The sequence below is a fragment of the Podarcis bocagei genome (assembly GCF_964188305.1).
Source record: "Podarcis bocagei genome assembly, chromosome: 7".
Lineage (NCBI taxonomy): Eukaryota > Metazoa > Chordata > Lepidosauria > Squamata > Lacertidae > Podarcis > Podarcis bocagei.
In genome coordinates this window covers 40219027-40233241 of record NC_138132.1, presented here as the reverse complement: position 1 = coordinate 40233241, position 14215 = coordinate 40219027, and the positions used below count along the sequence as shown (strand labels likewise).

At 50.7% G+C, this 14215-nt stretch overlaps 1 protein-coding gene across 6 annotated transcripts in view; it reads right to left on the bottom strand.

The window, feature by feature from the left end:
• Nucleotides 1–13532, bottom strand: part of MTSS2 (MTSS I-BAR domain containing 2) — a 56020-nt gene extending 42488 nt beyond the window's left edge. For 4 of the 6 annotated variants that reach the window (XM_081199962.1, XM_081199963.1, XM_081199961.1 and 1 more), the window contains exon 1: nucleotides 13060–13531. In XM_081199962.1, the coding sequence (XP_081056088.1) occupies nucleotides 13060–13128 (69 nt within the window). In that variant the 5' untranslated portion in view covers nucleotides 13129–13531. Of the gene's footprint in view, nucleotides 1–13059 lie in introns of all 6 variants that reach the window. The other 2 variants (XM_081199960.1, XM_081199964.1) reach the window with 2 other exon arrangements.
• Between the last annotated feature and the right edge of the window lie 683 nt (nucleotides 13533–14215).

Below are 14215 nucleotides of genomic sequence, written 5' to 3'. Positions count from 1 at the left end.
GTGCCATTTAGCTCCTAGCTTTTAGATCTCAGTTTCTAATACTAGTCAGAAGGAGGCAATTCCTACGAATGTATTCCAGGTGGCGAGATGTGGTATTTGCTAAGCCTCTCTTATGGAAATGATGAAAGTAACATTCTGCATATGATATCATGCAAAACCACCTCAGGATGACTTGGCTACAGTGCACCTCAATACTGCCACAGATACACTTGATGAGCAAAATCTAATAATCAACAAAGCGAGAATGCAATCAAGACTCTTTCCCAGGATGAACAACAACAACATTCCCTCGCCAGACTGCCCAATGCAGAAGGCATTTATAAGTGTAGAAAAAGCAGGCACTCATTTTCTGCTGGATTCTAGAATGTCACAAATGGAGAGGACGAAGCATCTAGACCACAAGGCTTGAAACTCAAATTGGCTTCAAAGAAATTGCAGCACAACCCTCCTTAGTCCAAAATGCTCAGGTAGACATGCTTTATCAAAAATCAAAACCACAACCTGGGGAACTCCCTCCCTGCCCCCTTTTAAAATTGTGTTCACATCCATTTTGTACTGTAAAATAATTTTATGACATATACGACAAACTAGTCAGAAGGTCTGCCTTGGAGACTTCCCTGTGATCTCTGCCCCTGCATGATGCAGAGGGAATCTCACCCTGCTTCTCAAAATCATCAGCTCACCATGCCTTCGCCAACCTGGCGCCCTCCATCTGCCCTGTACTACAACTCCCACCTGCCTTTGCCAGAGGACCTTTGGTACTCCAAAACATCTGAATGGCACCTGGTTGGCAAAGGATAGGTTAGCTAGCTAGTATCCCCCGCTTGCTGTGTTTATGGTGAGTCCCTCCAGTTATTCTCAAAATCGTTTATCTGAAAAGTGACAGTTCAGTTGTTCAGGAAACAGGATGATGGCAACTACTTACACAGCTTCTTTGCCTACTTGAGAATTTGTCTTTGTCCCTGCCCGCTGGCCCCAGTCACTCACCCACTCTGCTTTGGCATGTGTTGAAGTCCTCATGGGTAAAGTGCCCCACAAGGGCCAATAATAACACCTACCCAGGGCCCACTGCTTTGAGCAGCACTGGGGGGGTGGGGGAGGCTGGGTCGAGTTACTATTTTAATTTCCCCCAATGCCCCCAGTATAGAATCACCCCAGGGCATTGTGGGAATCAGGCCCAGTTGCCCGGCACTGCTTGCAGCAAGGACTGCAGCAACTAAGTAAGACTCCCAGGGCTCATGGAGAGAGGACAAGGCCCACCAATCAGATGGAGCTCGTGCAGGCCACACAAGCTGTTGGGTAGATCCCCATAATCTATGTGCCGCCTAATCTTCTGCAGTTCTAAATAAATTAGCATTGTTGTATTATATTGCCAAGGCACTCTAGTGAAATGAAAAAGCACAGCCAGAAAAGTATTAGTACTAAATAAAATACAAAAGGTGGAAAAAACGGTGCCCATCACAAAAGTTATAGTGAACATGTGCTGAGATTCAAGTGGCTTCTCAGGTGAATTAAACTTCCCCAGCCACAACAGCCCACTGGGGTGCATGGAACATAGTTGAATGACCACATAGAATAAATGCAGCAGTTATCAGGAGTCAATCCATGGCAATTCTGCTTGCAGATTACAGCTGAAGTATAGTGACTATGAACACTAGAAGCCCCCAGACTCCATCAGAAAACAGCACAAGGCAATGCACAACATTTTGCCGAAAACCATCAACCTATTGCCAAAAAGCGTGCCACGAAAACCATAAGCAGTACTGTCCTTTGACAATTTTGGAATGCAACTGCCGACTGGAGTCTGGCATCCTATGGCAACAGCAGAGCCAATGCAGACCCAAGCAGGTCAGCCAATGAATGTGGAAGAGAGAAGAGAAGCAGGGCAGGTGTCAAGTGTATGTTAACTCTCAGGGTTGGATTGATAGCAAGACATGTTGCCTAGCAGCCAGAGGAGAAGGAAGACACTCAGTGCAGCCATGTGGGTTTTCTAAAAAAAATTAAAGTGGAAAAATTTCAGATGCAAATTAAGGTAATTTGCATTGAAAAAAATTCAGTTTGCATCGGAAAATTATCTTCTACCCAGGAGTGATCTCATTTCGGATGTTTACTGTATTACTCAGCAGATATTCTCCCAGCTGCTTGCAGTGCGGTTTGCAGGGCATCATCTCTCCCTCCCTGGCAAAACTGACTCGCAGTGGAAACCCCTGGAGTGCCTGTGGTTATACAAAGACCTAGTCACCGGGCTGGGTCAATGGCCTGCGTGGCGTCCAGAGGAACCTGGGCCTTCAGAGGCACAGTTGTCCTAGCCACAGAGGCCTCTGTCTCTCTGCCAGGGAAAAGCTCAAGCAATCAACTGCAGCGCCTTTCATTTCTCACCCAGCTCATCTTCCTCCGCCTGCCCAGTGCCAGACGGACGGGTTGCCATGTCTGCAGCTAAGCCTCTCGGGGAAGTCTTTTTTGTAAAAAAAAAATTGTCTGTGGCCTACCCAAGGGAGAGAAAATGAAGATGTCGGCTCAGTGTGCAGCAGCTGTGAAAGAGGCAAATTCCATGCTAGGGATCATTAGGAAAGGAATTTAAAATAAAACTGCCGATACCATAATGCTGTTATACAAATCTATGCTGCAACTGCTCTTGGGATATTGTGTACAGTCCAGGTCCCCTCACCCCCAAGGATATTGTAGACCTGGAAAAGGTTTAGAAAAAGGCAGCCAAAAGGATTGAGGTGAAGAAAGGCTGCAGCATTTGAGGCTTTTTAGTTTAGAGAAAAAGGATGTACGAAGCAACAAGACAGAAGTTTATAACAGCTATGCTCTACCTTCACTATCAGAGGCAGTATGCGTCTGAATACCAGTTGCTGGAGGGGAGAGTGCTGATGAGCTCAGGTCCAGCTTGAAGTCTCCCCATAAGGTCATTTGACTGGCCACTCTGGATGCTGAACTAGATGTGCTGTTGGCAAGTGGCACAGTCACAGCATGCCAAAATGATGGCAATAGCATGAAGCCACGGCATGCAACGGGAAGCTTCTCTCTTTTGCAGTATTTCTTGTTGCACTTCCTCATTCAACACTGCTATTCCTGTCAGGCCCAATGCCTAAATGGATCCTGGCACTCAGGCCCAGCAAGCCCAAAGGCTGACACCTAACCCTTGAATGACAAGACATTCTCAGGAAGGCTCAGTGTCATGCCACCAGGCAGTTCCTGGATTGAAATGGACCTGAACCATCTTGTTTGGCCACGTGGAACCTCCAGCTGCGAAGCAGCGTGCACCCCTCAACTCCAGTGGCTATGGGGCCTCCAACCCCACTTGTGGGCTTCTCAGAGGCATCTCTGACTGAGCACTGCAGGGAGCAGAGGGGCCTGTGGGTGGTGTGACAAGGTAAGGTGCTTAACAACAACGGGGCCCTTGTTCTGTTTAACTCAAATGCCCCTTTCCTCTATGCTGCAGGGTCAAGCTCTGAAAATGCTAGGTCTCTGCAAGTCCACAGCAGAACGGCTGCTTGTGAATGGTGCCGACTGATGGCATCAACTGTGATGATAAGAAACTGCTTCCCTTCCCAGCTCCAGAAGAGTATTTTAAAAAAGCAACAGAGGAATGTTTCAAATATATATATATATATACACACACATATATATAAAAAGCAGGTAGCCCAACGTAGCCATTGAGGCAGGGCAAGTCCAATGGCAACCCAGCCAGATGGGCAGGGTATAAATAATAAAATTATTATGAATATTACGTGTGCCAATTCCTCCAACACCCCCATTTCCCCCTCCCCTTCTTCTGTTGCTTCCTGTGTGCCATATTCTACACCACAAGCTCCAGAGCCAAGGCATCCTCTCACTCTTCATAAAGCACCATTTTCATGGATAGCCCTAGATCAGTAATAAAGGGATAGTTGTCATTCAAGCTGAGAAGTCAGGAGGGAAGTGGGATTTCCGTTTGTCATTGAGAGGCCTACCAAGAGTTATTTTTTGTATTATATCCACCTTCACCCCATATTCCACCTTCTCTCTGACACTTTAGGCAGGATGAGGCCCAAGCATCTCCTTTCAGGGGTTGCCACCACCTGGCCCTCACAGCCAAACAATCCACTGCTCCTCTGAAGCCAGACAAAACTCTGCAGCTGCTTATCTTCTGCTCAAAGCGCGGAGCCAACTGTCACTTTGCTGCTTCTGGCACACCTGTCACGGATGGTCCCCACTGCAGGCAAGCAGCCACTGCAGACCCCGGAGCTATTTTCAGAATGCTTTGGAGAGATGGTTTTGGAAGTGTTGCCAGTCTCCACACCACATATACTCCCTCTCTCACACACGCTATTTTAATCCTTAAGTTGTACTTTTGCAGGGTAGCCTAAATATCAATCATCATTGCAGACAACAGATTCAGAGATGGATGTTTACAGAGAAAGGGTTAATATTAAGATGGCAGTGAGCAAGGCAGAAGAAAAATAAAGTTGTGTATGAATGTTGTGCACATGAAGGGGGAGGATTAAGCATTGCCTACCACAGATAACTAATGAATCAGCAGCGTGTCATCAGCAATAAAACACCACCCCCATATTATCCACCATATTGCCTATACTTCTGCACCAAGTAGCATGGGATGCCAGTATGAAATTAATGTAAAATTAAGCCGTTGTGCGTATGGTGCCCATTACATGGAATGACCAAGTCCACATCTGCTAATCTGGGAGAGAGATAATGAGTTCCCCACAGCACCTGCTCAGATATGCCATCAAGAGAGGGAGGGTTGCCTTCTGTACCTATATTTGGGACTCACTTCCTCACTTGGTACAGCCAACATGTGGTCCAGAAAGAGGCCTATGGGCCAATATCATTATCCTCTCTTAAGTCTGGCTCCTCCAGGACAAATATATCTGCTGGCTGTGATAAATTGGCTGTAATATAGAAGAGGACAGAAATATGAAAAGAACTTTGATATGCAGTCTCCCTTCATCACATTGTACAAAAGAAAAGACTAAGAATTCCGCTGCAATGGAGTCCTCCAAGAAGTTCATGACAACAGAATTGACCAGGGAGCTGCAGAGAAGAGAGATAATAACAGCCCTATGGTTTCATTATGAGTAACGCTAACGATGTGTGATCCCTATCCCACCTTTTCATATACAAGCTAAAACCTGAAGTGAAGAATAGAGAAGCCCAACAGCAGGATTCAAAAATAACAAGGGGTTCTAGGGGTTTCCGTATATCATAAGCTAAACGCAGGTCAACTCTGATGTGGTGGCGAAAAAGACAAATGCAATTCTAGGCTACATTAGCAGAAAAAAGGCATCTAGAAGATGTTATTGTAACAGCATCACCCATCTCTGCTTAGGTCACACCACACCCGGACTGCCATGCCCGCTTCTGTGTGCCACAGTTTAAGAAGGATATTGGCAGACTGGAAAGCATCCAGAGAGGGCAGGAGGCCAAGTCCTAAGAGGAGGAGAGGCCTACAGTGCTTCAAATGTGTAGCCTGGGTAAGAGGATTAAGAGGTGAGACGATAGCCATCTTCAAAGAACTGAAAGGCTGTCACAAAGATGATGGACCAAACTTCCTTTGGTCTAATTAGCTCAGAAAGGACTACTCTGGCAGAAGCAGCCCCTCTGAGGGTCTCTGTCAGAGAGAAAAGTCTTCCTCAGCCTGCTCCTGAGGAGTCTTTAACCAAAGTAGGTGGAGATTGAACCTGGAACCTTCTGCATGCAAAGCATCCGTTCTGCTATGAAGAACATCGGAAGAGCCCTTCAGCAGCTGGATCAGACCAAAGGGGGCTCATCTAGTCATGCATCCTGTTCGCACAGCAGCCAACTAGATGCCCCAATGGGAAACCCACAAGCTGGACCTGATCATAAGAGGGTCCTCCCCTCCTGTCGTTTCCAGGAACTGGGATTCAGAATGGATAGTCAGACCTGCTAGGAAGGACTGATGCAGCTGTACAGGTCCAGGATGGAGAGGGAACAGTTGTAGAGGTGAAATGATAGCCGTCTGCAAATACCTGAAGGGCTGGTGTAGATGACAGGGCAAATTTATTTTCTGTTCTTCCAGGATGCAGGATCAACAAGTTCAAATTACAAGAAGTGAGATTTTTGAGCAAACATTAGGAAAAATGTCCAGAGTATGTGCTGCTTTGACAGTGGGCAAACTGCCTCAGAAGGTGGCCACCTCTCCTTTGTTAGAGGCACCTCAGCAAGGGCTGGATGGAAGCTGTGACTTCCTGCAGAGGTTTCCTGCAGGGGGAGTTTCGACCAGATGTCCTTTGAGATCCCTTTCCCACATGTCAAACTCCAATGTTACAGGTCGGACTCCAGTCAGCTCCTCACCTGATCTTGTTTGAGAGTTGGGCAGCAGCTGAAGCTATGCATTCTGTGTGACCTTATCCTGCCCCCCTTCCTTGGCCTGCACACCAAGCAGTGGACCCTGCTCAGTCCACATAGACAAAAAATAAAAATCACTCATTAACAGAGAAGTGAAACCCTTACTGCTTCTGCCCAAGGGCAGGAGGCCCAACAGTTCTCATAACCAAGAGCCTTCCAAGAACAAATTGAGACACCTTGCAGGTTAAGGGTCTGTGGAGCAGGCACGGCCCCCTGGATCCAATGCTGAGGATCCGCTTGAGGAGCCCTGTGGGTTGATCCCTGGTGAAGAACCCCTACAACTGTCAGAGGAGGCTCCTCACTTGACCTTCCCTGCACAGTCCTCAAGAACGTCAGCACCCAAAGCTTGGGGTCCAGGCCAAAAATGACCTAGTATGTGCCTATGGATACAGTCACAGGTCTACTCATGAGTATGCAATCTCTGATACACCTTCATTTTCCCTGCCAGTTTCACTCTGCTTTCAGAGACCAGAGGGTATAAGGCCTCGCAGTTAAGCCCCCCAGTAGCTGTAAATAAAAATGGGCTTCTGTCTCCTTGTTGAACTCCCTATGAGCCAAACCATGTTTCCAGATTATATTTTGGATCTAGAGCGATGGTTGTCTCTGCTTGACCTCAACTTGCTGAGACTATGCTATACCTTGAACCCTGAGTTTTGGTAAAAGGGTTTGCCCTTGTTGGGATGAGAGCCTAGCTTGGTCCCCAAGGGCACCCACTGGAGCACAGCATAGCCCAGGCTACAGGCTAGAGCTACAAACAGCTGCACACAGGGTGTTCCTGGTGGTCCCAGCACTTCAGGGTTCTCATTTGGGGATGCAATGTGTCTTCAGCTGCCAGCAATGTGGATGACGGCTGCTTTGTGAATTCAGCAGGAAAGAAATGAATGACTCAAACAAGAAAGTAGGAAATGAATGAAGCAAACAGCTGGAAAATCCAGGGCAGGCAAGTTGCCTCTTCTTTCCCCTAAAATGGCGATAAATGCTTTCACCAACTTGGTGTCCTCCAGATTATTTAAACTTAAGGGTGATAGACCATGCTGACTGTGGTTGATAGATGGTTGTGGTCCAAAACATGAAAAGCACCAAGCTGGTGAAGGCTGGCATTGGCCAGGGCCTCCTGGCTCTCTCCTAGGTCCAGCTGCATTGGCACTATCTGTCCAGGCCCTCCATGGGGCACCCCTTGTTCTGAGAGTGGGAGGCTTCCTTCTCCCTGCCCCCACAAGGATCTAGCCCTGAAGAACTCACTGCAACCTTTTTTGTCCTCTCCCTGGCTCTGAAGGGCTCTAGAGCAGAAAATGGCTTCCCCACCCGCCTATTGCCCCTGGGGCAAAGCTGCTGGAAACAGGGCAGCATCAAAGCTGGAGGTTAGCTCAAAGCTGGGCTTCCTGAGAGTTGCAGCTTCAATGTGAGAAAAGTTTGTAAATGGTATATAAGCAGGTGTAGGATGAGGCATCCATTTTTTTAAGTTCCACTGAACCACCTAGGGCACCTCTCCCTTTTCATTCCCCAGAAGATATGGGAAGGCAATCAACAGACTTGAGGAAGTCTTAAAACCCTCACTTGCATGCTTCCTTTTATCTGAAAAATCAGAAGCCCATGCTAACTTTATCCACATGTAAACATAAAGGCCTCAAGCCCCTGCATCTAGTTTTCGCTTTACTAACTTTTCATTGCTAACCTGGCCTGCACCTGTGTACAATTAACTTCTGGAAGGGGAGATGGAAGCCTGCAGTATCCACACACTTAAAGTGTTTTGTGCACTGAGCCTGAGTGTCATCAGTGGCAGAAAATGATGCTCAATGCACACCAGAGGAATTTAAAATTATGGAACATGGTGGTCTGTTGGTGCTTCGGGGATGGTCAAAGTTTATCCCAATATTTAAGAGCACCTAGAAAGGCCCATCCCCCATGAAAGGCTTGTTCAATAAAACGAGACCGAGTGCCTGGCTACATTCTCCTTGCATTCCTGAAGCTCAACCTGCGACCTCATCATCCTCCCATTCATTCAAGGCTTAACCTTTGAGCTGTGCTTTCCCCCTACTTCCACTTCATTTGTAAATTCTAAATGAAATGGCAACAATTATTTTAGCTCTGTTAGATTAATTAACAGCCTCATCCTACCCTCTCAGTCACTTAGTGCAGGCATCACATGATGAGACAATGACCTCATGACTCATTCTATGTATGTCCACCATCCACTCTGTGAAGAAAGGGGCACAGTGGAAGAAGTGGAGGCATGGCCCCTTGCAACACACACACACACACACACACACACACACACACACAGGCATCTTAACTCCTCTAAGAACCATCTGCTGTTCTACAGATGCCAAACCGTGCTTCTCTGGATGACAGGAGGCTGATAAACTCAGCAGCCAACTGGAAGATTAGTAGTAGCAATGGCAAGGAAGTCAACTCACCTGCAGCAGTGCAACACTGCCTGAAGCCATGGCAGAAGAAGCAAGGAGGTGGTGTGTGACTGAGAACTTGATCCAGCTCACAAGCCTCCATCAGCCAAGGGCAACAGAAATGTGGAAGCCGGTGCAAGCTGGCTTAATGCTTGCAGACTCAGAAACCGGGCATTAAGACCAACCACAAAGCCACAGGGGAAACGGCCAGCCAGGCCAAAGCAGTCCTCACCGACACACAGAATAGTGGGCTAGGAAGAAGAGAAAGGCCACTGGCCACCCACCCACACCTCATGAAACACTCCCAGAACAGAGGGAGAAGTGCAAGGTCTCCCTTGACGCAGCAGGTCAGAGTCTCCTGCAAAACCGCCAGTTCAGCATGCCTTGTATGTAAATGGAGACTCACATGGGCAACAAACCCCACCAAGGCCAAGAAAGCTCCAACAATACACAGAGGAAGGACATGGAGAGTCCAGGCAGTCAGGGAACACTGGCAGAACTGCAGGCCAGACACTTGGTTCTGTGGAGCCTTTCTTGCAGGAATCCAAACAGATAACAGGGGCAGCAAGACCTACTGAGGAGGCCTACGCAATGCCTAACATCACCATCACCTCTCTAGGCAGGCGAGCCTCTTGGCAAAGGCATTAAGAGGACCAGGTGAGCACACCTTAGTGACATAGTGGTAACCAACATAGTGCCCTTCAGAGGTGTGTTTGAACTGTGTCTTCCATCTGCCCCAGCTAGCATGGCCTATGGGACTTGTAGTCCTACAACATCTGGAGGAAACCACACTGGCTACCCCTGTGTACATGAAGGGCGGCAGAGAGAATGCCCCCCATGGGCCTCAAGAGATGGCAGCAGTGCACCCAGCACGAAGCCCAGGAGCACCTGACTGGATACAGAAGGCTCTATTGCCAGGCATCTCCTTGGGATGAGGGTCTACCTGGTTGAGAGAAGATCCAGCTGCAAACAATGACTCAGCAGATGATAAGGAGGAAGAGGAGCAGCAGGCAGGAAGGGCTTAAGGGCCTTCATCTCAGGCCCTTGCTGGCTTAACAGTTTTCCAGCTCCCACACCAGGTGCTCATCATGAGCAAAACTGCCCTGGCTGCTGTCCCAGGGCGTGTTTCTGTCCTGTTAAGAAACCAAAGCATACAAAAAAGCAGGGACAGAAAGTAGAACTGAGGGAGGGGAGAAATGAGGAGAAAATTTAAACTTGGACTGCAGGTTATAGTGGTATAAAATGAGTTCGAGGTCTGAAGGGGTCAAATGATTCTTTTTAATGATGCAACCTGCCCTGTGACCTTTGGGTGAAGGACAGGTAACAAAGCAAACAACAATGACACGGTTTTCCTAAAATGTGGGGAGGAGTTTCTGAATGAATGGGAGTGACTCCCCCACTGCTTGGAAGAGAATGCTTCTGAAGAACTCTGCTGCTTTATCTCAGAGCAAAGCTGCTGGCTTTAGCCCAGGCTGGGGGTGACTCCATCATCCTTCATCATTGGCCATGATGGCTGGGGCTGATGGGACATGATGAAGGGCACAGGCTTCCCCAGACCACAGAATTATTTGGGAAACTTCAATGAAAAACCACCATACAGGTGCTTGGGGCGGGTTCTGATGCAGCTGGTCAGAGTAAAGGAAAGGGAAAGTAGAGGCCCTGGAGAAGGCAGGTGGGGGGGAACCCTTCTCACTTGCAATTGGAGGGCCATCCTGGGCCCAGGAATAGACTCAGGGGGCTCTTCAAACATCCATGGGCTTCTAAGGATTGTATGCCAGTTTTAAGAGGAAGCCTGGTGCTTTAGGAACACCCTTGGGTGTTCAGTGGTCATAAGAGGACAGGGGAGGAGAAAGGGAGGCAACTCATCAAACTGGGCATTGAATGCAGGATCCCAGCAGCCACAGGAGCTTCCATCACCTTCATGAATTATTTACTATTATTTAAAAGATGCAAGATCCGAGCCAGTTCATTTGAAGGGAGTTTACGCTCCCAGGTTTTTGCTGGTGCTTCATTCTGGTAATTACTATGATTACTATTTTAAGTCTGTCTTAGATTACTTGTTGCATTCTATTCTGCATTACAATTTTAATTGTTCCAATGATTACTTTTCAAATGGTCGTCTACTGCCGTGGGAAGTGGCTCCTCCTGGTCTAGCTACCCACAGTTCCTGAAGCACTAACAGTATCTAACAACACGCCCCCCTCAACAATCTCTGCGAGGAAAACCCACACATGTGTGAGCACACGCCGCTTCCTCCTCACTTGGTATAGCAAGAAATGGAGGGGGGGCTTAAGTGCATATTAAGCAAATGAGTGACATCTGCAGCACGCTGCATTTTAATGCAAAACTAATTTTGCTGAAGCAGGGTCAGCCCTTGGATGGGTTGCCTTCCTCCCTTCTACTTTGTTGCACCAGTTACAACTCAGGTTAAGTGGGACACACAGCTTTCAGAATTGAGGCCATCTTGAGTCCCCCTTGAGAGAAGAGAAACTGGAAATCAAACTTAGCAGCAGGGGGGAAACTGGTGAGTGGGTGGGATCTGTCCATGTTTTGATGCAGCAAGGAGAAACATGGCACATTGTGCCCGTGCCCAGCTTTGACAATGAAATGTGGCTCGGCACAAGGTATCCAGGAAACTGCTTCATGCCTCAGGAGCCACTGCCAGAACTGGAACCAGGGGTCTGGCTGGAACAGCTGGTGGGAGTTATAGTCCAAAACACCTGGAGGGAGCCTGGCTGAGGAAGACTGATCTAGGGGACCAACCCAAAGCTTCACTCTACGTGTCTAGCAATCTCATCCCCAAGGGTTCATCAGCTGGATTTTAACAGCCTCCCCACTCGTGGCCAATTTCTGCAGTGGGAATTCAGGAGCATGAGGTTGTCCGCAAGGTAATCTGATGCTCAATAAACTCAGCTGCCATCAATTTCAGCTAGCCAGATTTTCCACCTTGTCTGAGATGTGGCTCAAGATGAAGTTCAAGACAAGAGAGACTCTTTCTGTCTTGATAATTCCTCAGATCCTTAGTATGGGGCAGATGCCAGAGCCGCCAGGGCTCACTGGTGAAAAACTGGTTGTTTGAATCCTCAAAGGTTGTTGAGCCTGCTAATTTGATCCTTCCAGGTTAAATTGCCATTCTAATGTTCATTCTCCAAGAGGGTTGGCCACTTTCTCTTGTAAAGCCAGTTAGGTTGCTGATCCTCACAACTCCTGGTTGCAGTCGCCCTCCTTGGGCACACACTTGTCTAGGGTGTGTGGATTTCTTCCATGTGGCATTTTCACTTTCCTTACAAGCCATGTAAGAGAAGTAATCTTGACAGGATTGCATAAGGGGTGGTGGTGGAGATGGTAGAAGAGGCTCCTGCAGGCCAGGACAAGGGGCAACTACCTCCATGCTGAATCTGGCAAGGCAGTGAGCGCCACTCGCCTCTGCTTTTTGCTTTCCAGGCCCAGCACCAACAACTTCCCCGCCCCCTTCCTCCATCTGCCACTGATCCACTCATTTCTCTCTAAGTCCCCCTCCCGCCCCTTCCTTGGTATTTAGATAAATTATCACTATGCAGAGCTTTACGGCGCTTCTACTGCGTAGGGACTAGACTAGACTAGATATAGATAGTAAACGATGGCGAAAAGGCCCTCTGCCCATGCTCGGAGGTATCGTCTCCGCGACCGTCCAGGCTAGAACTGCTACTATGCCCAGCTCTTTCCGAAACAGCGCCTGGCCATTTTGAAGAAGGAAAACCGTCTGATGGAGGAAGCCGAGCAGCCGGGATGGAGGGAAGCACAAGGCAGACGCCGCCGCCGCCGCGCTTGAGGGAGCCTCGGCTACCCGATTTACAGCTTCGGCGCCGAATGAGTTAAGGCGGCAGCAGCTCCGTCCCCCCCCCCCGCCATCCCAATGGTTTTATTCCCCCCCCCCCCCGAAATCGCTCCTCCTGCAATGACAGCATTGTCTGGGCTGGGGGGCGGCGGCGGCAGGCCAGCCTCGAGACACCCCCCCCCCGCCCGCCGTCGCGCGTGCCCATCCTCCGCGCGCTGCCTCGGGAGTCCGGCGGGCCAGGGAGCCAAGGGCGCGACGGGCTCCCCGGGAAGGGAGGCAGAGGCAAGCCCCCTTGCCTTGTGCGCCCCTCCCCGCCAGGCTTGTTTACGGGTTTCGGCCTCCCGCAGTAGCAGCAGCAGCAACTCCAGCCTCCGCCCCCCGTCCTCGCATCCTCCCCAATCTGTGCAGACGGGGCGCGGCGGCGGCGCCGGCCGGTCCCTTCCTTCTTCCGAAGCGGCTCACCTTCATGTCGTTGACGATGGCTTGGAAGAGGCCGCCCAGCGCCCCGCACTCCTTCTCCGCCGTCTCCATGGCCGAGCGGCGGCAGCCCGTCGAGGGGGGCCAGTCCCGACACAGCCCCGCGAAGGCGAAGGCGGCGTCTCCTCCTCCTCCCTCTGCCTCGCCGCAGCCTCTCTCTCTCTGTCTCTCACGCTCGCTCGCTCGCTCGGCGCGCCTCCCTCGGTCACTTCCCGCCACGGGCGGCCCTCCGCGCTGCCGCAGCCGGGAGCGAAGGCGATGAAGAGGCGCTCCGAGCAGTGGCCATCCTCTGGCCCGGAGCAGCAGCGACGACGACGAGAACGGCGGCGAGCGCCCCGCTGGCCGGGGAGGGGGAGGAAAAGAGCGTCGCCGCGCGCAATAAGGGGAGCCGGGCGGACGCCTCGGAGCGACGGGGCGCAGGAGAAGGCAGCCGGAATCCGAAGTGAAGGGGGGGGAAGAGGGATCCAGTCACGTGGGCGATGCGGGGAGGGGGCGGGCCGGGAGGAGGGGGAGGGGCCGCCCAGGCTAGGGGCTTTGCAGGGAGAGCAGTGGAGCCGCCGCCGCCACTCGTGGAGAGCCCGCGGGTGACCCACGACGCCGCGCTCCGCCTGGGCAGCTTGGATGCAGCGGCTTCTTCCTCTCGCCCACCGAAGCCTGGAGCTGCCGAGGGGGCCCTGGGAGACGCTCCCCTCGCCACTAACAGGAGGAGGCTGGCCCCTTGGGGACAGGAGACACTCCTCCTGTCGGACCCGAGGGGAGTGGGCGGGAGGGAGGCCCGGTGGGTCTCGGCTACACATCGGGGGCGGGGTGCAGAGCGGTTGCGTTTTCTGGCTGTTGCCTCAAAGCTCCGTGCTGCGTGGACGGGCTGGACTTTCCCCAGCCCCCGTCTGCAAAATGGGAGCAACCCTGCCCACCCTCGCCAGGGGAAGCAGGGTGGCACCACGTCATCCAAGCTTGCCTCCACTGCTTGGCAGCCGCTCTCCAGAACCTCAGACCTGGCTCGACTGCTGCCGGGGATTGAACCTGCGGCATTCTGCAGGCCAAGCAGCAGCCCTCCCGCTGAGCTACGGCCTTCTTAATTGTAGGGCGCCCTGCTCAAGAAGCAGGGGCCTCTTGGGCCTAAAGCTAGAAGCGAGGTCAA